The sequence below is a fragment of the Equus asinus genome, chromosome 8, assembly GCF_041296235.1.
Source record: "Equus asinus isolate D_3611 breed Donkey chromosome 8, EquAss-T2T_v2, whole genome shotgun sequence".
Lineage (NCBI taxonomy): Eukaryota > Metazoa > Chordata > Mammalia > Perissodactyla > Equidae > Equus > Equus asinus.
This window is the reverse complement of record NC_091797.1, coordinates 52501756-52528669: the sequence shown is the minus strand read 5'-3', so window position 1 is coordinate 52528669 and position 26914 is coordinate 52501756. Positions and strand designations below refer to the sequence as shown.

General features: G+C 40.0%; 1 protein-coding gene across 3 annotated transcripts in view; it reads left to right on the top strand.

Annotated features, from left to right (window-relative positions):
• Positions 1-25693, top strand: part of CAP2 (cyclase associated actin cytoskeleton regulatory protein 2) — a 132086-nt gene extending 106393 nt beyond the window's left edge. For all 3 annotated transcript variants that reach the window (XM_044773202.2, XM_044773203.2, XM_070515600.1), the window contains 6 exons: positions 11130-11319; positions 12352-12527; positions 13608-13731; positions 13824-13906; positions 20554-20694; positions 24269-25693. In XM_044773202.2, the coding sequence (XP_044629137.2) occupies positions 11130-11319; positions 12352-12527; positions 13608-13731; positions 13824-13906; positions 20554-20694; positions 24269-24352 (798 nt within the window). In that variant the 3' untranslated portion in view covers positions 24353-25693. The remainder of the gene's footprint in view (positions 1-11129; positions 11320-12351; positions 12528-13607; positions 13732-13823; positions 13907-20553; positions 20695-24268) is intronic.
• Positions 25694-26914: the final 1221 nt, after the last annotated feature.

The window sequence follows — 26914 nt, the reverse complement described above, 5'->3', positions numbered from 1 at the left end:
CACCTCAGGAATATTTTAATTAAGGCGTGTTTATTTAAAATTCTTTAATGCGCAATGTTGGAGGCAGTGGGGGAGGGGGGAGGTCCTGTTGCCCCTCTCTCCTCCAGCTCCTCTTAGGAAAGTCAGGAGGTTGTGGTTGAAGGGTGCAGCCAGAGGTGCTCCCCAGAGCAGAGCGGGTGGTGCCTGGACAGGAGGAGACTTTGAGAAAACTCGGCTGTCAGTCCAGCCGAAAGCGGAGCCGCACTGGGCATCCCTGGGTTCTCCTTCACTGCGGAGGTGCCACACCTCTGGGTCCGCCCCCTTAGCCTTTACTCCCCCAGGACTCCCCCACTTCCTAAGACTGGGCCTCCCAGTAAGTGTTGCCACTGCTGAATGGCTTTTTCCGTCTCCCTGTCCCTCCCCACCTCCAGTGAGAAAGGGCAATGGCAGATAAAGCCTTTGGCCCATCCTTTTTAGGATACTAACTGGTAGCATATCTTTCTTCTTTAAAAGTGAATTTTATCTTTTCAAATGGCCAAAACCCATTGAGACCCTCTCTGGAGAGAGATTAATTCAAATAATACTCTTTCCAGTCAAAAGGAGCAGAGTATAAGGCATGAATGATTATTTGGTGTGTCTGTTTTTGGAAACAGGTCTGAAGGCAATCCTAAAAGAAAGTCATGAAACAAGGTGTGTGGCATCAGAAGGTAATGCTTTGGAAGACAATACTAATGTGGATCTGTAAGTTCTTATGTGACGGCTAACAGTTCAGTTACATTTATTTGTTGTAATGACAACCTTCATGTCCCCTGCTCCTGGGATCCCCTTGCTCTTGCTTTCTTATGTCAAATCCGGTCCATCCATCCTTTGAAGTCTATTTCAAACCATCTTCTCTCCCAAAGGCCTCTCTGATCCCTGCTTATCACCATGCCCTGCCCCAAGCTGGAAGTTATCCTTTCCCTCCACAGGACTTCTTAAAATCTGTACTTCTTTTGTGATGCTTAACGCTTTCTACCTTATAAAGCAGTTACTTAGTCACTTCAGTAAATATTTATGAAGCACCTACCATGTTTCAGGCACTGGGGCACATTACTGGTGACATTAAGATGAATAATGAGTGTCTCTTCAGAGCTCAGCCTTGGGAGATGACCAAACCTGAATTCACAGATAAATAATTACAAAATAATATGAAGTATCATAATAAGGGTGTTTCTAACAGGTCCTTATAATAGAGAAACAGAAAATTTCCTTAGGAGAGCTCCAGAAAACCTACAAAAAGAAGAGACCTTTGAGTTGAGCCTTGAAGGATATGTAAGAGCTTTCTAGATAGTTAATTGGGGAAGAGCCTTCCAAATAAAGGCCCAGCCTGAGCAAGGACACGAAGGCCAAGAGCCAAGTACCTTGTCTGGGAACACCGAGTGTCTTCTGTCTCCTCCGAGGCTGTGAGCTCATTGAAAGGACGATCCTTTTCCCATTCTGCCTGGGATCTGCAGCAGTGACTGATACGCGGCCTTAAACACAATGTCCAAATGCATTTGCTAAATTGTACAGTTTAATTTGTAATCGCATTTCTTCACAAGGAAATTTTGAGTGTTATTCCATTAACTACAGATTGTGTTCGTTGTTCAAGAGCTACATAAATAACATTTCTTTATTTCTTCTATCAAATGATGGTGATGGAAATGGACAACGCATTTTATTACAGACAACGGCATGTTGATCACAAATGCCTCCCTGTATCTGTCCCTTGCCACCCACATGCCCCTAATTCCTAGTTGGTATAAACTCAGGAAATGCAAGCCAATGTTAGATTAAGCAAAAAGGTTTTCTTAAGAAGGGATGGGGGAAACGTCCAGATTGCCTTCTAAAGATAAAAACAAACCTTTCATAGAATATAACACACAGCCCAGCCCAGATCACAGTTTGTTGGGCCAGGTGGTAGCCTTGATGCAAGCTTTGCTAATCCCAGACTTAAGCACCAATTAACCTTTCCTGTGGATTTTGGAACTGAAATGGAGGCAAATGTTGCTCTGTCTTAGTGTGCCTCAACTCTAAAGCTCAGGAGATGTTGACTCTTCTATTTTTAAATTTTTTCCTAGGTAAATAACGTACCTAATATAGAGCCAAATGGTAATCATCTTTGTAACAGCTATTATTTTGCCTCACCCCCGACCTCTGCCATTTACCAAGTATGGATAATTTGAGAAATACGGTAGTTTATTTATGACCCTAAAATCTGAAAGAAAAACAAAAACTTTCATTCAATGATAGTTCAGATCTAGGCTTTTCTGGCCGGATGAAGTAGTTGTCCAGATAATTCAAGCCACATGTCTGTCTTGGTCTTCATATAACTGTTGGCTATCTATAGTTTCTCTCTTTGATGGGTATCCTCTATCTTTAACTCTGGAAAATTTTCCCGTGGAAGATTTAATTTTATCTTTTCTTTTTTTATGGGAAATTATATTTTCAAGCTGCAGAACCTGGCAGATAAGAAGAGAAGTCAATCTGGAAATCCCAGATTTGGTTCACATGGCAGGACCAAAGCAAGGCCAAACTATTAATTAAGGCTGCTTATCAAGACCATTTATGCAAAATAGCTAGATCACGTGAGTGAATTAGATGGTGTTCCATATTCTGCCGTGAGGGCTTGGTCTGCTTTTATCAAACATTTCTGCCTTGGGCATGTAGAACAGAAATCACCCCGTTTTTTTTGAAGGACCACGTTCAGATATTAAATTAGGAGAACGACAAGCATAAACACCAAAGTTACTGGTTTCCATGAACTAATGTAAACTGCATATGTCATTCCCAGGCTGTTTCCCAATTTAAAGCTGTTTTTACAAAGCAACTTTGGTTCTTGTTCTGTCTTTTTTCAACTACCGCCATAGCTTCCAACCCTCCAGGTCATCAGAGACCACAGGAGGTTGGGAGGCATGGGGAAGAGTGAAACTATCAGAAGTCATTGATGAAACCAGAAGATTTAGGTTTTTCACTACCTTCCCTCATGTACTTCAATCTTGAGATCGAGGTGTTTAGAGTCTTGCCTCTGCAGAAAACTCATCAAAATGGGCCCCACGTTTCTGTCATAATTGTAGGACCATCGTTTTATTTCGGCTGCATGTAAGTACCGTTGCACTGGAAATTCACTGGAAATCTGAAATTCCAGTGGTGTTCTGTTACATAGATGAAATAGAAAATATTCCCTAAATTGACTTTTAAAAAATTATTAATAAACATATGCTTAAAATATTATACCGCCCTTCATTGTAGTATTTTTAACAATTCTGTTTTCTTGCAAAGACCTCCAGAAACTTTGTTTTCCTTGGCAGAAGAAGTCTCAAAATTATAGAAAGTGATAAAAATAAGAGAATAGAGACGAAAGTCATAAATTCACTTTGGCTTACACTTAACGTTGTACAGGATGATCATCTGTTAGTTTATGTGCAATCTTTTTTCTTGATTATAGTTGTCTGCCAATAAAAGTGTGATATAAATATGAATGTAAAATTTGCAAGTACTTACCGAAATTGACAAATTTGGAAATGTGTCTTGTTCTTGATCAAAGTACATCTTGCAGAAAATAGAAAGAAATTAGTTTTGACATCTAAAATGTAAACAAACCCTAAACCATGAATTTGTGAAGTATTTTTTGCTGCTGTGAAAACTATGTGTATAAAAAGTGAGTCTTCAGTTCTGAAATTGGTAGTTCTTTCTTTCTTTTTTTTTTTCCTGAGGAAGATTCACCCTGAGCTAACATCTTTTGCAAATCTTCCTCTATTTTGTATGTCGGCTGCCGCCACAGCATGGCCACCAACTAGGGGTGTAGGTCAGTGCCTGGGAACTGAACCTGGGTCGCCAAAACAGAGTGAGCCAACTTAACCACTAGGCCATGAGGCTAGCCCAATAGTTCTTTCTTTTAATCCCTTCCTCCTGTTGTGGTATATGAGAGGTTTATCTTCTTCTTATTTTATGTGCCATGTTACACAAGGTCATTTGAGATTCTTCGTCTTTGGAAAAATTAATAAGCTGCATTTTACAAAAATGTTCAGTTGTGAGACACTGTGAATTCCTGTAGCTGAAGCATGTTTCTGTAAGTGTATTTGTGATTGAAATGGCTTTGTGATATTTAATCTGCTTTTGACGTGTGTAATTGGGCACATGTAAGTTGTCACTGCTACCTGGAGATCATTAACTGTAATCCCGGTGATTAATGGGCCAGGATGGCTCAAAGACAGACAGCTAAAGAGAGGATCTGACCAAGAACCAGAAGACAGCAGTATGTGTGTGTGTACAAAGGAGAGTTGGGACAGTGGCCATGAGGGAAGGACAGGGGGGCAGTAAAACCCATAAACAGTATCACTGCACGTTAGCTGTTTCACTTGTAGGTTTCTCTACGATCTCCACAAATACTTAAAGACAGGTGGCTCAAAATATTACTATCACTAAGCTAGTTTTATAGAAGAAACATCGTAACAGAAGCTCTGTTGTGAGGGACACAATCCACCTGTTCCAAGAGACTGTCACAAGGTATTTTTATTTTCTTGGTCTCTGCTTTCTAAAAAATTAGTTAAAACACAGGCCAGGATATAGGTTGCCTGACCTATTCATAAAGTTGGAGATTAATGTTATCTATACATACATTTCTCCCTTGCTTTAAACCCCTTGGTGTCTCTCCTTATGGGACAGAGACCTACAAAGCATACGATGGCGTGGTTCAGGCCTCAGCCGAATCAGCCCCTTCTCTGGCTGCCCTCACCCCACCCTCCTGAGGAGAGCCAGTCACTTCCTCCTTTGTGCCTCCAGTGTCCCTTGTTCTTGTGACACATGCCGCATATCAGAGTGCACCTGCAGTTCCTTACTGGTGCACTTGCCACCCCCCTAGATTATGAACTTCCTAACAAACAGGACGTATGCCTACTTCGTTGTATACCCCGGTCCTTGCAAGGTGGCACTCGGTGAAGGCTTGTCGAATGGACTGACAGATGAGCCCTACTTAGTCTAATTCATTTTCAATTCATCTAGTAAAGAGTTAGGTTCTGTTTGGACCAAATCACTTGCTACCTCTATTGTTGGGTTTGAAAAATCTTAGAATTTAAAATGTGAAATTTCCAAACAATTTAATTATCTGGGACAGAAAATCTTACATACAAAAATTTTCTTTATAGCTGATTTTTTTTTTAACTTGAGCAGCCATGCTTCACTTTTTGCTTAATTTTGCACAAAAACGTAAAACCTCTAAAAGTACCCTATTGGTCATACTTCCTACAAAGTCAACAAAACGCATCCTTGAAGTCATTTTATTTATTTATTTAGGAAGATTAGCCCTGAGCTAACACCCGTGCCCATCTTCCTCTACTTTATATGTGGGACGCCCACCACAGCATGGCTTGAGAAGCGGTGCCATGTCTGCACCCGGGATCCGAAAGCGGGGAACCCTGGGCCGCCGAAGCGGAATGTGGGAACTTAACCGCTGTGCCCCCGGCCTGGCCCCCTGAAGTCAGTTTTGTAGATTACTTAGATCCAAAACTAGACTGTATCAGAATTAGCTGGACAACTAAGGCAACTGGGTTTGTCATGGAAGCTAGAAGTGGGTTGTTAATTACATACGTAGTTGCCACCAACAAAGCAAGGTGGATGTTTCATTTAAGAACTAGAAGTAGTTTTCCTTTCAGAATAAAATCTAAATTCTAAAGTAATAAAATGATTAGTAATTATTTCAAATAACAAAAAAAATTTTGATGCACATTAGTGTGTAATTATACTATATGTAAAATAGTTATATAATTGTGTATATATAGTATATACAACCAAAACATTACAAGCTTTCCACATGCTGCATACAATGGTTTCATTATTTTATAGTTATAATTCATGTATTTAAAATCAAAGGAGGCAGCCGTACCCAGGACAGTTGAAATTAACTTAGAGAAAGGGATTTGCAGGCTTTTAAAAAAGTCTTTTTGTGCCCCCCTAAAAAAGTATATAATCAAACGTCTGCTCCCAAAATTAATCTTAATTGAGCTTTCAAAAGCAGCGTTTTTAGGTTTTGTGCTGTGGTCTTGCAACATAAGTGAACTTTTGCACTCCTAATATGGACATTTAAAATCACGTGTGCTGCTTGTCTTGTTTTTAAGTTGTAAGCCACTGTTACAATGACCTTAATGAAATTTATTGTTCAGTTGTTCCCAGTCCGGGTCTCTAAGGTACTTGAGACTCATTTCATCAACATGACAAAGTAGGACTTTAAAAAAGCATTTGTGTGGGGGCTGGCCCCGTGGCCGAGTGGTTAAGTTCGCGCTCCGCTGCAGGCGGCCCAGTGTTTCGTTGGTTCGAATCCTGGGCGCGGACACGACACTGCTCATCAAACCACGCTGAGGCAGCATCCCACATGCCACAACTAGAAGGACCCACAACAAATAATATACAACTATGTACCGGGGGGGCTTTGGGGAGAAAAAGGAAAAAATAAAATCTTTAAAAAAAAAAAAAAAAATCATTTGTGTGGGGGTCATTGGTGCTTAACTAAGGTGAAGTCTTTCTCCCTTCAGGTTCCTCTATTTCAGTCTTCACCTTGACTTTCCGGGTGATGTGACCTTGTGCAAGTCCCATGATATCCTAATCCTGTAGCTTCTAAGCTTTTAGATGTATAATTCTACACTGTAGAAATAAAATTAATTGCCAAGGTCTAAGGCACTATAAAGAATTTTTTTCTGTTAAGAAAGGGGTTCTTTTAATAGGCAAATCCAGAGAGATACAAAGTAGATTAGCAGTTGCTTAATGGGAGGGATGGAAGAACTGGGGATTGATGGCTCAAGGTTGGGGGTTTCCTTTTGGGCTGATAAAAGTGTTCTAACATTGACTGTAGTGATGGTTGCACACCTCTGTGAATAGGTTAAAAACCACTGAATTATATACTACAAATGAGTGAATTTTATGGCATGTGAATTATACCTCAATAAAGCTATTACCAAAAAAAGCTTGTACAATAAAAGTGGTACTCCACTATTCTAATTGCTGCTCAGAGGTAACATTCAGATATCAATAAATATACATTGTTTTAAATAACAAAAAAAAGAAAGGGGTTCTTTTAGAAAGACCAGAAATATTCGGATAATTTGCAAGTAAATGGCATCTTTTATTAAATGTCTTTGCTTCATTCTGCTTCTGTAGATCTGACTCCTTAGCCTCTGCTAGGAGAAATGAATGTAGTCTGTAAGCTAATTAAGTGCTATCCTCTGTGACTCTCTGAGGACCCTCTCAGGTTCCTGGAGCAGGCATGTTGGTTCAGAGGCTCTCCCCAGCCCTGGTTGCCAGCGCCCCCCAGACAAGTATGCCCATCTCGGAGCTATCCTTCTCCATCGCTACACTGACCCAACTCAGAATGTGAACTCTGCCAAATCTGCCCTCTTCTGGGCTTCCTTTCTCCTCTTAGCTCCACTTCCCACAGGGCCTCTCTCCCACTGAGAATAAGAAGTGGTGGATCAGTCAACAGGCAGCTGAGGTTATATGCCCTGATCGGATCCGCTGCTTTTCATTCAGTCTAGACAACCTGGTGCGTTCCCTCTGCCATGAGACTTTATCTCAAAAGGAAATCCCACCAAGAGAAAATGGCCTTAAATTTCCAGTCCCCAGGAGGGGGTTCAGGACCCCATCTTAGAACAACTTGAGCGCTAAGCAGGGAAACAAGATTTAGGTGCAAGTACTGTATTCCTGGAACTGCTGGGTACTCAGGAAAAATGTATATGACAAATTTCTAGAGCCAAGGCACAGAGTCACAACAAACCAGTGTCAAAGGTGATTTGCTGCTGAGATGCCAGCGTTAACACCTAAGACTTCTTCTATCACCATAGGATCAAACCTGGCTCAACAGTTGGCTGTAGGAGCTCAGTCAGCTGCTAAGGCATAGAGGGATGGATCTACAAACTAAGCCAGTTATTACATGACCTCCCAATACTTCAGTCATGTATATTCAAGCCAGAGGCCCAAGAGCAACACTACATATGTGTTGAAGTAGACCACGCCTCTGGTTCTTTCATTTGACTAGTGACTAGTAAAAAAAAAAGTGTGAATTTAGTGTAAAGGATTTCCCTGAAGAAGGCTTTGGTTTTTTAAGTAATTTTTTATTGAGATATAATTGACATATAACATATTAGTTTCAGGTGTACAACATAGTGGTTCAATATTTGTATATATTGTGAAATGATTGCCACAATAAGTCTAGTTAACATTTGTCACCACGTGCAGTTACAAATTTTTTTTCTTCTAATGATAATGTTTAAGATCTACTTTCTTAGCAACTTTCAAATATACAATACAATATTCTTAACTATAGTCACCATGCCGTACGTTACAGCCCCAGGACTTGTTTATTTTATAACTGGAAGTTTGTACCTTTGGACCCCCTTCACTCATTTTGCCTACCTCCACCTCCCACCTCTGGCAACCACCAATCTTGAAGAAGCGTTTAGGGTCAAGCAGATATATGCTTGAATTATGTCTCTGCCATTTACTGGCCATTTAATATTGGGTCAGCCTTTCTGATGTCCTGCTTTATGTTCTGTTAAAGAGGGATTTCAATGTATTCCTAGTAATATTGTGATAACTCAGATCGGTCTCAGCACATACCATAGAGGAGTTGTTCCCAAACTTGTCTGCACGTTGGAATCACGTAGGGAGCTTCAAAAAATACAGATGCCTGTGTCCTACCTCCCCAGAGAGCGTTTTTGTGACATGGCCTGGGCGTTGGAATTTCTAACGGATCCCCAGATCATTCTAGTGTTCAGCCAAGTTTGGGAACCCTGGGCATAGAGCCTGTCCTATATGGAGCATTGAATATGTGTTCCCTGAATGGAAACAATGACTGGCACATGCTAGACTTTCCAGAATTCTTGGCTCCCTTTCCTTCCCTGACCATCTCCTCTCTGTTTTTATTGGGACACCTGAAGACTTTAGTGTTGGGCTGTGATTGTGTCACTGTGGCTGCCACTCATGGCCAGGCACATGTGAGAATGCAGAAAGTTCTGGTCTCATGTGCTGTAGTATCCTGCAGGAGAAGAGGAGAAAGAGGCAGAGAGAAGTTGGCGCTGCAAGGGGCAGCCCACAGAGATCCTGGTAAGGGAATGTCTAATGAGTTTGCTTTCGAGTGCACTGTATACAGTAAAGCCCCTGAATGCTAATTGTACAGTAACCGTGGAAACCAGAGCCTAGTGTTATGCTCTCGCTGGGGCTGATACAGGAATGAGCCAGAACTTACAAAGGATAAGTCCAAGGCAGATTTTCAGCTGGTCCTGGGTTCTCTTATTTTTTGGCTTTTGTAGTCAACATCTGTTGCAGTAAATCCTTTGGTGTTCCTGGGTCAGCCATCCAAATGTATCAAAGTTCCAAAAAGTTGAATATGTGACTTATTGGTTTCAGTGTCCTCTAAAGGCTCTTGGAGAGAGGCTCTGAATTCTGAGAGCTAGGGAACCAACTAAGACATTCTAAAATTTGGAGGCCAGTATCGTCTCCTCTTTCTACAAAATAGGAGGATAAAGCTGCAGTGTTTCGGACGTGGAGGAGGGGTCTGTCCCTTCACTGACTATGTGAGTTATTACGTGCTTATGAGTAGTAATACTTCGTGGCTCTCAGTGTCTGGAACTAAGGACTGGAATACTGTTTGATGCGCAAAGCTTATGTTATATTATGATTCAAAGCAAATTCTCAAATTTCACTCCAGTAACATAATTGAAAACATTTAAGATACTGGAAAAAGAAAAATTGATCGGTCTCAAGAACTGTGCAGTTATTTTCTCCTTGACCTGAGACTCCTGATGGAGTTAAGCTGCTCTTTCTTAAAAACAAAAAACCATCCCAAGTTATATCTTCAGGAGACGAGACCTCCAGCCTGCTCAGTTTTTAAGACATGCATTCTGAATGAGAGAAGAATCTTTTGTTTTCAGGGTAATTCTACACTTAAAAGGATTACGTAAGTCCTTTGAAAATAGTGTGGTGTTTTTTTTTCAACTGAAAACTACCACAGATTAAAACTTCCTGACCCTTTGTAATACTGAGTTGTTTATGAAAATAAGGATATGCTGTCTTTGTTCATATTTAGCACTTATGTGATGTTTTGCATTTTCTATTTGATATGGAAAATATGCTAGCCTAAGCCACATTTCCATTACTCTCAAATTTTTAAGTTTCCTGGCTATTATGTTAAATGAAGTAGCTTATAATTCCTTCTCATAGGTATCTAGTTCTACTTCAGGGTTTAAAAGTAAAATGGTATATCACCTAAGTTTATTGTACATGTGTGTTTCTATCCTACTAGTTTTAAGCTCTGTGAGAACTTCATCTATGGGGTCCTCTCCAAACATTAAAACAAATCCCCCTCTTCTCTAACACCTTTTACTGCCATTTGAATCTCTTGCAACTTCATATGCACTTCACGTAGCAGACAAAAAAAAATAAGCATAGGTCATGCTCAGGAAAAATCCAATTTTTGGTTGGTTCACTAACAATCAGCATTAGATGAACCAAACCATCAGTTGGGTCCTGGATCCTTATCACCTTCGCGTTTGACGGGCATCCGGATCAAATATGGTCCTTGCTTGGGGGTCATTTTGAGGCATACTTCCTTGAAAAATGAGTTCCAAAGGTTTCAGTATGTCTTTCTTTAGCTTCTCAAAAAGGCTCAAAAACATCTAGTAGCCACTCAGTATTTTTCACCACTCTCTGTCTCTGTTGGTGGTTATAATTCCCAGCGTCCCAAAAAAGCGAATCCTGTTATCATTTGGACCACATTTTTCTTATGATTCTCAACTGCCTAAGGCCTGGTTTCATTCAAATGCTGAGCTTTGAACGTGAACCTGTGAATATGGCTTTGTTTGCCTCTGAGTTGGCAGTGTGAATCCTGGACATGCAGTTTCTACTGAAAAGGCTGGACAGCTAAGTCATGCTCCATTCCCAAGGTGACTCCCCCCCCCCCCACCCCGGGTCCCAGGTCCTCCCAAACAGATTCGTGATGCACAAGTGTGCCTCCTGGGTGCCCTTTGTGAGTCTTGAATCTCACTCCCTCATTGACAACAGGTTCTCAGTAACATGGACAAAATCCTAGCTCTTGGCGAGGGCACCGTCTCAATGCAATGCTTTCCATCTTCTCTCTCCCACAGGGTCCAGTAGCATCAACTGCATCAGCATTGTCTGTCCTCTCCCCTGGGCCTGGCCTTCCTCCACCCCCGCCTCCTCCACCTCCTCCAGGGCCACCTCCACTTTTTGAGAATGAAGGCAGAAAAGAGCAGTCCTCTCCTTCACGCTCAGCTTTATTTGCCCAACTTAACCAAGGACCAGTGATTACAAAAGGTGAGAAAACCAGACCTTGAAGGTGTCTCCCTCTGGCTCCGGGCACACAGATCCCCAGAGCCCACAGTGATGGATGCATCATTCCATCCCAGTCCCCAACACACAGGGAGCTGCTCTTGGGATGACAGAAGCCTGCAGCGTTCTTCATCCTGAGATAGATGGGCTCAGTGGCCCATAGTGTGGACCAGAAAGAACTCAGATACATTGGGTTCTAAATGGACCACTGCACTGCATCACCACTTCAGCCTCGGATGCTGCAGCAACACCTACAACCAAGGCGTCAAGATCGAGTGAAATAAAAATGACAAACAACAGCACCTCTGTTCTCAAGCAGTGTGCAGACTTGTCAAAGAATTTTATCATGGAACTACCTTTGTCCTCACAGTGAACAGTTAATTTAAAAAAAATACAATATTTAAAATATATCAGGATCAGGGGCACATGCATTCTAAACAATAAAATCATGTTGCCCAAAACTTTATGCAAATGTATTTTTGCTTTGCATGAATAATAGGAATTGTGGTAGAAGTGTCCCTATGCACTGGGCTGGGAGCTCAGAACCCAAAATTCTAACTTGTTTTCTGGCTCCAACCAGCTGCACTGTCTCCTCATCTGCCAATGAGGGAATGGACTCATAACCCTAAAGTCAATTCCATGCTCTGACATATACTTACTGGGGTGCCCTAACCTTTTAGGCTATGTCTGGCGAATGATTTAGCCGTGAGAGAAGTAAATCATATGATCCTTCATGGTAAGATGGTTTGCTTTTTGCAGAATTTTTATCTATCATCTTATCTCCTTAAAGAAGAGGTTCCTCCAATTAAAAAATACTTACAGTGCTTCTCTTAACTCTAAATTTAATGCAGAGTCTCAGACTCTGCATATTAACCTTGACTGCTTATTAACTAGGCTGCTTTGAAAACAGCATTATCAAAAATTCTTGTGCTGTTTACATCGTGTTGATCTAAGAAGCGAGGGACATTTCTCTTTGCATAAAATATAAAGAAATGTGCCTGTGTATTACCTTCCTAGGGCTCCGGCATGTCAGAGATGACCAGAAGACATACAAGAATCCCAGCCTACGGGCTCAAGGAGGACAAACTCCATCTCCAACCAAAAGCCACGCGCCAGGCCCCAAGTCTCCCCAGTCTCCTCCTCCTCAGAAACATGCTCCTGTGTTCGAGTTGGAAGGAAAGAAATGGAGAGTGGTGAGTGAAGCCCTTGTACCTTTATTCCTGACATGGTCCCATGGAAGGACCAATGGCTGAACCGTTTACCGAGGTCTTAAGGATTTCTAAGTGAAATGACAGAGGCAGAAGCCACTGGCTAAAACAGAAACTGGGGCATTTCTGAATGCTTCCCTAAACATTTTTGGTTTTTGTTATTTCTCATGCACTCTTTTCTTCAACTTAGAAATTTTTTTTCATTGAGGTAAAATACATATAACATGAAATTTACCATCTCACCATTCAAGTGTACAGTTCAGTGACATTAAGTACATTCACATTCTTTGCAACCAGCACCACCATCCATCCAGAGAGCTCTTTTCTTCTTGTAAAATGGAAACTCTGTACCCCTTAAACAACAACTCCCCATTCCCTCCCCACCTCAGCCCCCGGCAACCACCATTCTACTTTCTGCCTCTCTGAATTTGACAGCCCTTTGTTTTCATCTGTGCCCCATTCTGATCTGCTGCAGGGTGTTTCCTTCTATCCCACTCATGGAGGCACTGATACAAGCTACCACTTCCCCCACCACTTTCACCATTGTGTGAGCAGGACAGAGACACTTTGAATGTGGATGGAAGCTGGTGCCCCCTGCCAATCCAGGCACTTCGCTAAAGATGGAGGGCCAAATTCCCCGGAAGGGTTGTCATGGTCTGAAATGACACTGGGACTTACACCACTGTTGTGACCCTTACTAGCCTATTTGCCTAACTCCTACTTGACACCGCAGATTTTGCTGCAGTACCAAGTCTGGACTCAGCATCCAGACTCAATAAAACGCTCTCACATCCCTGCTTCAGCCCCCACCCGCTGGCCAGGGGGCCTGATACCTGACTCTTTGCAAATTGACCCTCTTCCAAGTAGTGGTTCCATCCATTTCTAATGTTACAATGACAAAGTAAGACCTGTATTTTAGTCTGTGAGAAAATGGTTTCTGAAAGAAAAGACATATTGAAAAGCTATAATTAATGAATGCTGAACTCCGTAGTAATTTCAGTAGGCAATGGATTCAATTTATCTGCACATCCTTATGTTTAATATTTGCCTATGTTTTCATTTTAGGAGTACCAAGAAGACAGGAATGACCTTGTGATTCCACAGACTGAACTGAAACAAGTGGCTTACATTTTCAATTGCAACAAGTCTACTCTACAGATGAAAGGGAAAATAAATTCTATTATAATCGGTAGGGCAGAACTATGGCTCTGTAGTTACTATCATAAGTTGCTCTGTATAAACATGCTATGTGTATTTAGTGGAGTTGTTTTCTCCCCCCAGACAACTGTAAGAAGTTTGGCCTCGTGTTTGACAATGTGGTAGGCATTGTGGAAGTGATCAACTCCAAGGACATTCAAATGCAGGTAAGTGGCCCTTTCAGTCATGCTTTGCCCCTGCTATGGCTTGGCACAGACCATCCTCTCTGCCTGCAAGGGCCCTCCGTGTCTTCTTGGAACCTCCTATTCCCTTTCCCTCTAGACACAGCTCTGTCATCAGCTGTTCTTTGAAGCCCTATCTTCTTCTTAGACAATGTTAATTCCTCCTTTTCAATCTCTTATAACACATCCTATCTTGTACTGCAATGACTGGTTTACCATCTCTATTTCAAGAACAGCTAATGAATCTTTACATCAAGAACAGCTAATTAACCTTTACAACCCCAGAAATGTTTGCTGTATCTGCACACAGTAGGTGTCCAGTGAATGTTTGATGAGTGACTGATTCGAATGAATTGACTAATGAATAAACAAAAATACTAAGAGAGTCTCGTGGCATAATAGTACCGTGCCGAAGAGAAATTTTTTTCCTTGGGAAAAATTGGTTCTGGGTAAGGAGGAGGAGAAGTTTTTCTGAGGAGTCAATGAGATAATCAGACTAAGAAACTGGAAAGAAGGATTGGAAGGAAATCTGCATTCCTCTAGAAATTTTGACTTAGCCCAATGGGATTTTATAATACGCCAAAAGCTAAAGAGCTTCTTACTTTTAGCCAACTATAACTTCTATCTTTGATTACACTCTTTTCATATTATTAATTACCCCTTATTATTTGATGTTCCCTTATGGCGTTTGTTAAAATTGGATTCTGGTTTTATAGAGCTTTCTCTTGTTTTACTGGGCTTTTTACCACTGCCACTTTTAATTAGAGTACACTCAACTGCACTTTTTACATTTCACTAATTGCCATTTAAGAACTTGGTTTTGTGTGTGTCCCTTTAATGGAAAGAGCCCTGAATTGGGCACCATGAGACCTGGGCACCAGCACCAGCTCTGCCCTCACCCACTCTGTGCCCCTGGGTGATTCACTTCATCTCTGACTCCAAGTTCCTTGCCCTGAAACACAAGGCTAAGCTAAGGAATTTTAAGTTCTCTCCAGACCAAATTTTAAATATTCTTGCCACATAGCTTGGATGGATACATTGATTTCTTTCACTTTCCAGTTCCCTATATTCTTTTCAATGCCTCTGTGTCTATCCCCATCCCCTAACCATTCTGCTTCCAGTCCTTTGTAAATTTCATTCCTTGATAGAAAATCATTTAGAAGAAAGCACCAAACAATCCCCCACAGACATATAGCGTATTGTCACCTTCACTGTGTAAACAGGGAAATTTGACTATCCTTGGGTCACACTTCAGATTCCAAAACGTGGGTTATTTGCCCAAGACCACGTAGCATTTAGCACTCATATTTTTCATTGATATATTTGCCAAATATTTATTGCACATCTCTGATATGCCAGGTACTGCTCTCAGCACTAAAAATGCAGAGAGCAAATGAGACAAAAATCCTTGTTCTCATGAAGTTTACATTCTGATAACACTATCTCCCAATTTGTATTTCTGTTAACCACATTTATCCATTTAATAACACTGCCTCTCCCAAAGTATTACACATGAAAATTTTAAGGAAATCATTCATGTCAGAGAAAGTTCAATTCCTCGAGGACAAGTATGGTTCATAGAAACCTAATAATGAGTCCACAATTTCTGAAGAACTGTTTTGCGTGGTGGAAGTTCCTATGTAAAGAGCCAGGCTTTCTCACTTCACATTATTTTCAACCAAAACAAACAAACCAGAAATAATATTCTTTAGCAGAGATGAGAGTACATAGTTAGCCAGTTGAAAAGTATCTTGGAAATAATCTAATCTAACATCCCCCCTCTTCATTTCAGAGGGCTTATTTCAAGCTTTTATTCTTACAGAAATGGGATGGGTGGCAATGATGATACCATATATAAGGAGTTAGCATTATTTTTTTAATGTAAATACATCAGGTTCAAAGTAAAAAACCAAATGAATTAAATAGAAAACATGAAACTATAAGAAAGTAGAGAAAACAGTTCTAAATATTCATCAAATTTCTGGAGGGAGAAAAAAATCGAAATTGAGAATAGAAGAAATTACCAAAAAAGATAGACAGATATGTCTACTTAAAAATTTTAAACTTCTGAATTCGATACAATGTAACTATGTACTTTGTTACAGTGTACTATGCGACCATTTTAAAAAGTGACCTAGAAAGACCATGATATCTTGTTAAAAGAAAACACTTTTATACCATTATGTCAAGAATGATTTCATTTTTCTAAATACACATACATACATATATACACAGATAATATCCATGTCTGATAATCCTAGAAAAAAAGTCACAGAAGATATACTACATTCTGTAACCAAATTAAGGGTATCTATCAAACTCTTATAGCAAAAATCATACTTCATTTAAAACTTTAGAATTTCCATTAAAGTCAGAATCAAGAAAAGAATTCCTTCTATCATTACTTCCATTCAGTAATGCGTTAAAGGTTGTAACCTATGCAATAAGACAAGAAAAATAATTGAGAAATATAAAATTGGAAAAGGAAGAGACAAAAATGTCCTTATTTGCCAACAAAATGATTGCCTTTACATAAGCCCAAGAGATTCAAGAAACTACAAAACTATAGGAATATTCAGCAAGATGATTGGGTATAGTATCAACATGCAAAATCAATACCATTTCTTTACACCACAAATAAATATTAGAAAATAAGATTAAAATAGCAAAAGAAAAAAAAACTATAAGGTACCTAGGAAAAAATTAAACAGCAGAAATATAAGATATTCAAAAAAAATACAAAAGAAATGTAAATAAATGTACAGAAAGATATCAATATCAATTGTCCCATTTAATCTACAAATTCAAAGAAATTCAGCTCAAAATCTTAACAGGGTCCTTACTATAAAATGGTCTTAAAACTCAGTTGGAAGAAAAATGGACAAAAGTAGCTAAAACAGTTTTAAAGATGAACAATAAGGGACCTGCATACCAGATAGTAAGAGTCATTGTAAACTGTTATATTGTTGGAGGGATACAAAAATGAACCAATGAAACAGAATAGTAAGCCCTGAAATAGATGAATGCATACATGGAGACATATTTTGGGGCAATCCATATGGGAAAAAAAAACTACTGAATTCCTACCTCACACCATACATGAAAGTAAAGTCCTAATTGCGAAAAGAAATGTTTTTGAACTTTGAGAATAAAATGCAGAGGAAAATCTTCATGTCCTCAGAGTAGGAAAGAAATTAATTAGGGTCAAAAAACACAAAGAAAAGCACTGATGAATCTAACCATATTAAAATTAAAATTATATATTCAACAGAAGACATCATATACAAAGGTGAAAGACAAACCATGGACTGAAGAAAGATACTTGCAACACAGATAGTCAAAAAGGATTTGTAACTAGAAGTTATAAAGAACTTAACATAAGTCAATAAGGAAAAGACTAACAACCCAGTAGCAAAATGGGCAAAGAATGTTAAGGCAATTCAGAGAAGGACAAACTGAAGTGTTTGATAAGTATGTGAACATATGTATAATCTACCTCATAAAAGTAGAAGTGTAAATTAATACTACAATTAGATATATCTTTTCACACTCATCAGTTTTGCATTCAGGCTGTCCTTACTTTGCAAGGAGCCCATTAACTGAAACTCAGGCATATCAGAACTGTGCAACTTGAGGACTGCCTGCATATTAAAAAGTCTGATAGTACAAGGATTGTGAAGGAAGTGGAACAATGGGAACCCTGATATATCAATGTCAGGAGAGTAAAGCTGTTACACTCACTGTGCGGAGCAAATTGGCACCATCTAATAAAGACATTCACAGCCTACGCTAAAGCAGCTCTTGTACATATGTCGACGAGACGTGTAAAAAGTGTTTATTGCAGTATCATTCATAATGGCAATGAAAACAAAAGCAATTTAAATGACCACCAACTGGTAAATGAATAAATAAATCCACCTAGTAGAATACCGTACAGTTGTTAAGATGAATGAACTACGGTTACATGTATAAGTATAGGTAAATCTCAAAAGCAGCATTGAGCAATAAAGGCAGGTGATAGAACGGCAGGCACTGTATAATGTGTCCCTGTAGCTAAAGAGTAAAAACGTGGAGAACAATATGCATGTGTTAAATATACTTATGAGGGCTCAAGGTCACCTCACCCAAGGGACAGACTTGGTGTGAATGATAAACAAAAAATTCAGAAGAGTAGTTACATCTGGGGAGCGAAGAAGGGTGGTGAAAGAGATGTCGGATGGTATAGAGGGGGCTTCAACTATATTGTAAGATGATAGTCCCAAAAAACAAGGCAAATAAGCCAAAATGTTAAGCTCTGATAAAGCTGTTTAACAGACATATACGTATTTATGTATTTGTTATATTACTCTTTGTATGCCTCTATGTTTGGAGTATATCATAATTTTTTAAGGCTGTGGGCATGCATTCTAAAAATAATCTGGAAGGATAAACCGTGGCTGTCTGTCCAAGAGGGACAGAAACTTGGCAGCGTGGTTCAGAAACAAGAGAGAGACATTTCACTGAATACTTCTTGAACTTTTGGATGTTCAAACCAAGTGAATGTCATTACCTATTTAAAACGTTTAATAAATTATTTTAAAAGGGCCTGGACACAATAGAGACAGAAAGCAGGTTAGTGGCTGCCTGGGGGTGAGGACAGGGCTTGACTGTAAACAGGCATTAGGGATCTTTTGGGGATGATGGAAATATTCTAAAACCAAATTGAAGTGATGGTTGCACAACTCTATAAATTTACTAAATATCATTAAATCGTACGCTTAAAATAGGTAAATTTTACGTTTGCAGATTTTACCTCAATAATGCTGTTAAAAAGATTGAAAGGAAAAAAAGGGCGTGGACCAAAGTTCATATGATTTGGTCCAATAATTATGTTTTTAGCAAAGTATCCAAGAAAATGGTACAAATTATGGGGAAGAGAAGAGATGAAGATATTCCATGGAAATTTTTTAAAATTTTATAAAGAAATAAATTCATGAAAAACAAAACTAATACAGAAACATGAATTAAATGCTAAGCCATTGGCCTGGGTAAGGTCACGTATCACCTGTCACTCAGCAGAGGAGTACATTTTGTCCCAGTTCTGCTGATAAGAAAGAATCTCTGTTTTCAAAGTGGTCACAGGCTACCAGGGAAAAAAAGGCATGTATATAATCTACTTTAATGTAGTACTAACCAAAACGGTAGGACATGATAATTCTTACAAAATCAGGGCTATTTTTTAAATTCTGCTATTGCTTTTTCAGATTTTTGGATACATAGGGCATGTCAATATTGTTAACGTAATATAGCAATACATAAATATAAATAAAATGTATTAGCATAGTGTGCTTGCCTCATGTGCTTCCACTCTGTCTCCTAAACAAATCACCTGAGACTCAGTGACAATTTACTCCTTTCCTTGCCTTGCCTGGATATTTATACAGTTCTGATTAGTATGTAAACGCTCTTCATCATTATAAAATAAACAAATCTAGATTGCCAAAACATTACTGCTGACACATTACTGCCAACACATCTTTGAAACATGCATTTATGTCTTACTATTTTATTTTATTTATGGCAACGCCCTGTGCTTACCTGACCTTGAACTACCTCTGCCTTCTTTGTTTTTACTGGGGCTCATTTCCAACTCGGTGTCCAGTTTCTATGGAGAGAGGAGAAAACAGAGAAGTGTAGTGACCTGGCAGGACTGCCCCTGAGGAATTCTTTACATCACCTGCACCGTCAACAGGAGTTGCTCCTTTGGTTTGCAATCCAGTCTTTTCTTCAGGGTGAAAGAGGAGATGTCTTTATCGCTTCAATTACCGTTACAAGAAAAGTTATAGAGTAATATGGTCACTGGGGGAACAGTCTGCCCCTATAGAGATTTTGGGGGGTTGTCTGAAAACTGACTGTTAAAAGGGAAATTTAAAACTGATCAGAAGTTTTATAGCACTTTGATATTTGTAAACAATCCAAAGAGTGGCCTCCTCTGGTCTGTGGTCCTGTTTACCTATACAATGAGTGGCCTGAACCAGGTCTCCAGTTTTGGCTCCTGAAATTAATACATTTCAAAATACCTAGACATTCATTATCTCATTTAAGCTTCACATTCAGCCAGTGAGACTTTTATCCAGCAAAGGACTTATGTGAAAAGAATTGTAATCTTTCTTATTTCTTCTTATTTACGTTCAGGAAAAATCTACTCAATTACGGAATAATTTATTTACTCTTAAGTGACAATATTACTACTTGTTTTAATCCAAGTTTCATAGAGATTTGTCAAAACTAAATTTTAACCCCATAAAAGCAAATGCAAATTGTTTCTTTTATCATGAAATCAAATATATGTTTCAAATCCACTAATAGGTTGCGAGACTTTTTCTCAACATTCAGCTGCTGTTTTCAAATTAATCCCTTCACTTTGTCTCAGGAAAGAGACCCTGAGGTTTGAGAATCCCCTTGTGTGGTCCTTTCATTGTGTCCCCAAATGACACCACCAATTCAGCCTGGAGACGGTGCGTTACCCAGCCTGTCCAGCCCTGGCCCAGCTATTCCTAAGGCTTGATTAGGCCCATGAATTGTACTTATTTGGGGACGTTGTAATTTCCGTTTCTTTGCTTTGGTCCAAGATTTTTTTTTTCCTATTTCAGGTAATGGGGAAAGTGCCAACAATTTCCATTAATAAGACAGAAGGCTGCCACATATACCTCAGTGAAGATGCACTAGATTGTGCGATTGTGAGCGCCAAGTCATCCGAGATGAATATACTTATCCCTCAGGATGGGGATTATGTAAGTACCTTGTAAAAGTCTGTAAAGCACTTTTCTTGAGCCTTTGTGATTAACATTCTTAGAGATTGATTAATCAGCTCCCGAGCTATGAGTTTCATTTGCAGAATAATTCACGGGCAGGAGAGGTATTCAGAGCTGCCTTCCACATATCTTCTCCCCTGTTAGCTTCTTGACTATGCTTACTCCTGGATTTGTGATTCTCAAGGCAGTTTACTAATAATTACTTTAATAAGCTAGCTTTTATCAAATAGTACACCATGCATCTGAGTTCATATTACTTAGGACTAAATATTTTCACTTGCTATGGTGAAGGCAAACAGAAAAGAGGGGGAAATGCTTGGGAGAAAAAATGGGATAATAAGTAGGCCTATTTGTGTAGGTATACTTATACATCGGAGGGTCTCAAACTCAGCATGAGAGTCAGCTGGGAAGCTTGATGGACATGCCAGCTCACAAAGTCTGCACCTAAGGTGCAGGAGGCTTGGAGTGGGGCCCAGAATCTGTATTTTAATAGGCACCCCAGGTTACTCTGATGCCATCAGTCCATCCAACAACCCTTCTGAGAAACACTAGCCTAATGATTTTGCCACCATTTATTTTCTTTGTCTCCTCTCCCAAGCAAAGCAGCTTCTAAAAGAAGCATGCAGATATTCTCACACGCTAAGAGCAAAGTATCCATCAGTACATCTTCTGCATCGCGCAGTGCAGTGGACCCACTGGTTGTTGCTGTTTGAAAGCGACTTACTGCTTCCTACTAGGTGTTACTTCTTGGAAGTAGGGAAATAAATCCAGAGATGATGCCCTTTGATTCTAACTGTGCAAGAGTGTTGTGAACTAGGGAAGGATGGGAGAAAACCTAATTTAGTAGGCACACCTTTGGAAGAGGGGCGCCTGTCAGCCTGTGGGTCAATCACTGGCCGTCTACACAGCAGTCGGCGGTCCGGTTAATCTCCTTAGGCAGATAATATGACTGCTGCTGTGCTCTCTTTCCCCACCTGTCAGTAAGCTCTTCAGCACTACCCAGCCACACATCACATATGGAAGCCTTGAATTCATCATTTAGGTCTAAGAAGCAAAACTCTGGCAGCCTTGGGCCATGCTTCACTACTAGGTGTATGGCCAGCTGAACCCTGAGTCAGAGGACTCTCCCCTTGGGCTCTCCGCCTGAAGCAGACTACTGAGGAGCTGAAGCCAGTACAGCCCAGCTTCAGGTGGGAGAGCCAAAACTTGGGGTGATTCCTGGCCTTTGCAGCTGTTTCAGCAGAAGGCACAGCTGCATGGGAACCGGATCTACTAAGAAAAGCAGTGGGGTTTGGATGAACACTCCAGACTAGTTAAGAGAGAATCCCTGGGCGTGGGACCCCGACATCTGTATTTGTTAAAGCTTCCCAGTGATTCCACTGTGGAGCCAAGACTGAGCTCCACTGACCTAAAGGATGAGTATAGGTCAAAACCTGAGCTTTTATGCTGAAAAAGTCAAGTCTTCCCTTCACAGGTGAATTGTCTTGTGCCCTCAGTCCATGGCCCTCTCCCCGCAATTATCCGGTTGGAGGTAATAGGGAGCAATACAGAGGTCCTGCCAGGGGCATTGTCATCTGGGAATGGATGATGAAGATGATTTATCCATCAAGATAAATGGAGATCTGTGATCATGTGACTATCACTTCACTCCCCAAAAAGATTTGGAACAGCTGTAAAGCTGTTAACTGTCAAAGAGGTGCTCCCACTCTGGAGCTTCTCTCCCTGGGCTGGTACTTAAGAGCAAATAGAAAGCCTCATTTACTCATTAAGAAGAGCCCCAGAGGAATATTGGCTACATAAACACACAGCCCCACAGCCACACACGCACACACACACACACACTCAGTTATTAAGACTGTGGCTTCTTTGCTTCATCTTAAGACCTTCCATTGCAGATTTCCCTCAAGGAGAAAACATCACTCATTATAGAAAGACCCTTCCCCTTAAAATAAATAAATAACACCTTCTTCCAAAGGAAACAGCTGGATCCTACATCTAGGAAGATATGTACTCCTGTGTGCAGTCCACTGAAACATCACATCTCACCAGCGGATGAGCACAGGCATCAGCTGGTCGATGCAAATAATCCATAATCAATCTATCAATCAAAATTGGGGTGAATTTACTATGAGCCAAGCCTAAAGGACCATAAAGCCTGGGGGAGTACCTTCACAAAGGAAGGAAGCACTCCAAAGAAGCAGAGTGTACAGAGTGGTTATTTACCATCTTGAAACAAAGAGTATACATCACATATGACAGGAATTTCCCTTTTACAGCAATCACAAGATGCTTTGCTGGCACAGCAGGTCCGTGGTCACAAGATGAACTCAGTAGGTCAGGGGTCAGCAAGTCAGTGGTCACAAGGTGAACACGGCAAGTCAGTAATTAATCCTTAGATTCTGGGAAGAGATGCTTACCCTTAAAGAAATGCTGATGGGTGGGGAGCCACATCTCTATCTTTAAGGGCATCATTCTTGGCTTTGGGATGTTGTAAGTGTTTAAAGCAGATGTACAATGTATGTTCAGCAGGCCACGTCAGGCCTTTCTGGAAAAACAAGGCCAAGCCTCATTGGTTTTAAACCAAATGGCTTCCTCATTTCCCATAATATATCCTATTACTTTTCATTTCTTCATCATGCTTATCAGATTCTTGGGGTTTCGACAGCGCTGTGTGGCCAGGAAGTCCAGGGAGGCCACTGAAACCAGGGCCGAGGGGACTGCTCCTTGCCTTCCTTTTCGATCCTTTTCTGAAATGACTAGGGAATCACTCTCTGGGGAAAGGAGAGAATCCAAACTGGTTTTATTTTGGCTATTCTGCATTTTTCTTGACGTGTATGTGTGCGTATGTGTGGGTGGGTGTACGTATGTGATGGTGTGCATGTATTTCTCAATAGGAAGACCAGGGGGACAGGATAAAGAGTAAGAAATTTGTATACAGCCCAAAGCACATGTTTATATTTCATCAAAGAATAGACAATGCTGGGAAAATCCTTTCTATTCGGTGTGACTGGGGACCAGCAGCCTTGGCATCCCCTTAGAACTTGTTGGAAATAAAGGTTCTCATTCTTTTTCCCAAATCTGCTGAATCAGAATCTGCATTTTAACAAGATGCCTAGTTGATTCGTGTGCGTGTTAGAGTCTGGTGGAGAGTAGTGGGTAAGAGAGGCTGGCTAGGTTTGGACTCTGGCTGCCCTGCTTTCTTGTGATGCCATCTTGGGCCAGTTGCTTAACCTCTCAGGCCTGTTGCCTGTAGGTGTGTCTCAATAATATCTGGTGCATAAGGATGTGTAGGAGATTAACTGAGTTCACATATATCCAGTGCTTAGAAGAATGGCTGGTTTTTAGTAAGTGCTAGCTTTAAGGATGATGCTGGCAAACAGTCACAGAACTGACACATGACTGTGCAAATCTCCCTGTGACACAGAAGACCTCTCCATGATATTTGGGTTCCGTAGAATGTCTTTGTCCATCATGTGACACTAATCAGCCTTCCGTCTGTTGGCAAAAGGAAACCTTGGGTTTAAAAAACTTGGTTCTTCTTGCCTTTTTCCAGAGAGAATTTCCTGTTCCTGAACAGTTCAAGACGGCATGGGATGGATCCAAGCTGGTCACTGAACCTGCAGAAATTATGGCCTAACCTCTCGAGAGACCGAGCCCCCTGATGTGAATTCCCCCATGCAAAAAAAAAAAAAAAAAAAGGAAAAAAGCAGCATTAAAGATCTAGAAGTGGCAGTAGCACCTACTACTTTAGTTTTGGCCTCCAACAATTCCGTGCTATAGAAACAGCATCATTTCTGGCACGCCATCGTGGGCATTTTGAAGTATTTAACGTTTCTTCCTGATTTGCCTTTGTGTGTGATTTGAGTTCCACAGGATGACTTGTGAGCATTAAACATTTAGAGGGGAAAAAAGGAATTCTGTTCCCTCCTGTCATTAACACAGTAGCTGATACGTAAAAATATTGCATGATTCCCTTTTACACTTACGTTTAATTGCTAGTTGGAAAATAAAACCTTTGAGGATCTAAGATGTACGTTTTTACCCTTTAGACAATTTCGATATGATGTAGGAGTAGTGTGCTCTAAAAAATATACCATTTTTTTCTTAGTTTTGCCACATGTTCACCTCTATCAGCGTGGATACGCTGTCGGCACGAATAACTTCAACCCGTGTTTTTACAAAACTTGAGAAAATTCCGTACTAAGGACTGTATCCAGTTTCTTGGTCCTCGGAAGACTTGTTGAATTTACAGTTACTAAAAGCCAAAAGTAAATTCTAATGATTTATCTTAAATATTTTTGCGCCATGTCACTTGCAAAACTTACTTTTCCGCATGAAACTTTTTATGCCAGAAATTGGTAGGGAGGAAGCTGATATAACACCTCACAATTTTGCTCTCAGATCAAGCTCAGTGTTTTTGTTTCCCAATTTTGAACCTGTTAAATATCAGATGCCTCGTAAATGATGTCTTTAATGTTTTATTACAAATTACGTTCTCCTTTTCCACTTGCCAGACTTGCTAAGCAGTCTCAAAAATGAACATGAAAAAGCCAGAGATGTATTACTTCTTCCAAAACCTGAGGAATTGTCTGTTGGTTTGGCTTTCTGCTCCTATTTTGATAGTACGTGTTTTTTCAACCCAAGAGTGACTACGCTATTCCGTGGTATCTTTTCAGTACACAGTGCTGAAAGTCTGCAGCTCCTCGGATCATGTGTAATGAATTATAGCATAATGCTTGCAGACCCAATACAAGCATATATATTGTGCCTATTACAGCCTTTGGAATATATCATTTCCGTTTTTTAAATATCTTCTATACCCATATAGTATTCAGATTACTAATGCTCATGGATGAGGTTTTGCTATAAAAGTTTTGTCCATATGAATAATGTGGTGGCTTTAGTAAATATCTTTTTTTCAACTGTAAACTTACTCTGAAATAAAGTAAAGTTCTAATTGTTTAAATACTGTGATGAATTCTGGGTGTTAGAATTATTTTTTTCCGCTTTGATTTGCCCCTTGCTCACATGTCAGATTTAAGGAAAGACAGCTGAGTCCTGCTGGTTGAATTAGAGAATGTATACAGTGTGCCATCAGCTTCCCTGAAGAGTGGCGTCTTTGAGATAGATATCGGATAAGGCCCTGTGCAGTTGGAATGACTGTCATAAAATTCTAGAATCCAGTTTTATAATTCAAGTCCTCTTCACTGAGAAAATCCCCCTCATACATCTGTGTTAATATAAACATCCCAGAAAATAAATTTAATTTATAAATATGATACAGTATTACATCTGCTATGTTTTTTAATGTGTAATATAAATATGAATAACTTTTATAATAAATTTATAAATAAACGTCTGGACGAAAAAATTCAAGTAGGAAGAAAAGACTCTTAAAAGGACATGCTCCATACCCATTATGTAGTAATAATTTTATATTGAAAAAGAAGTCCAGTCAAAATTCTTAGACTCTGCCGACTCGCCTTCGACTTGGCATCAGCCTGTCAAAATGCTTCGCCACAGTCATTGAAAACCTGGACTTGAGGTTCAAACAATAATTTTACCAGCCGCACGTCACCTACTGGTTTTTTGGGTAGGTTGAATTTGTTGAAAAAGGAAAAGAAAAACAAAGAAACTGGCAATGTATAGGAAAACAACAAAGCAACGCTGTGTTTCCACTACACTCGCTCCTGCACATTGCTGAATTCCAGTGTCACCAGTGCTATGACCGAGTAAATAGTGTCAAAGAAGTAAGAAATTCGTATGTAGCAGAATTGCATGTCATGCACACTTGCAAAAAAATCGAAAGAAAAGTAAGTATCAGCCAGAAAATTGAGTGCCAAGGGTCTCCTGGATCTCTTCACTTTGTAATATTACTAAGTATCATTTGTAGAATCAAAATGATAATCCAAAAGTCTTTGGTGTCTTGAAAATCCTTTCCTCGATACTGCTATCTCCTTTAGATAATCCATTATAATAATCTTCCTTTCACAGCAAGGGATCTTAAAGTGAGTAGTCAATACGAACCACTTCTCCTTATCTATGGAAATTCTTTCTAGAACTGATAGGAAATACATATAGTTACCCTTTCAATCATTGAAAATGTCTACTGCAACTTCTTAGAATCTAGATGAGTTTATCTAAGCCCCTTATTTTAAAGATGAAAGAGCAGAGGTCCAGTGACATTAGCAACTTGAAT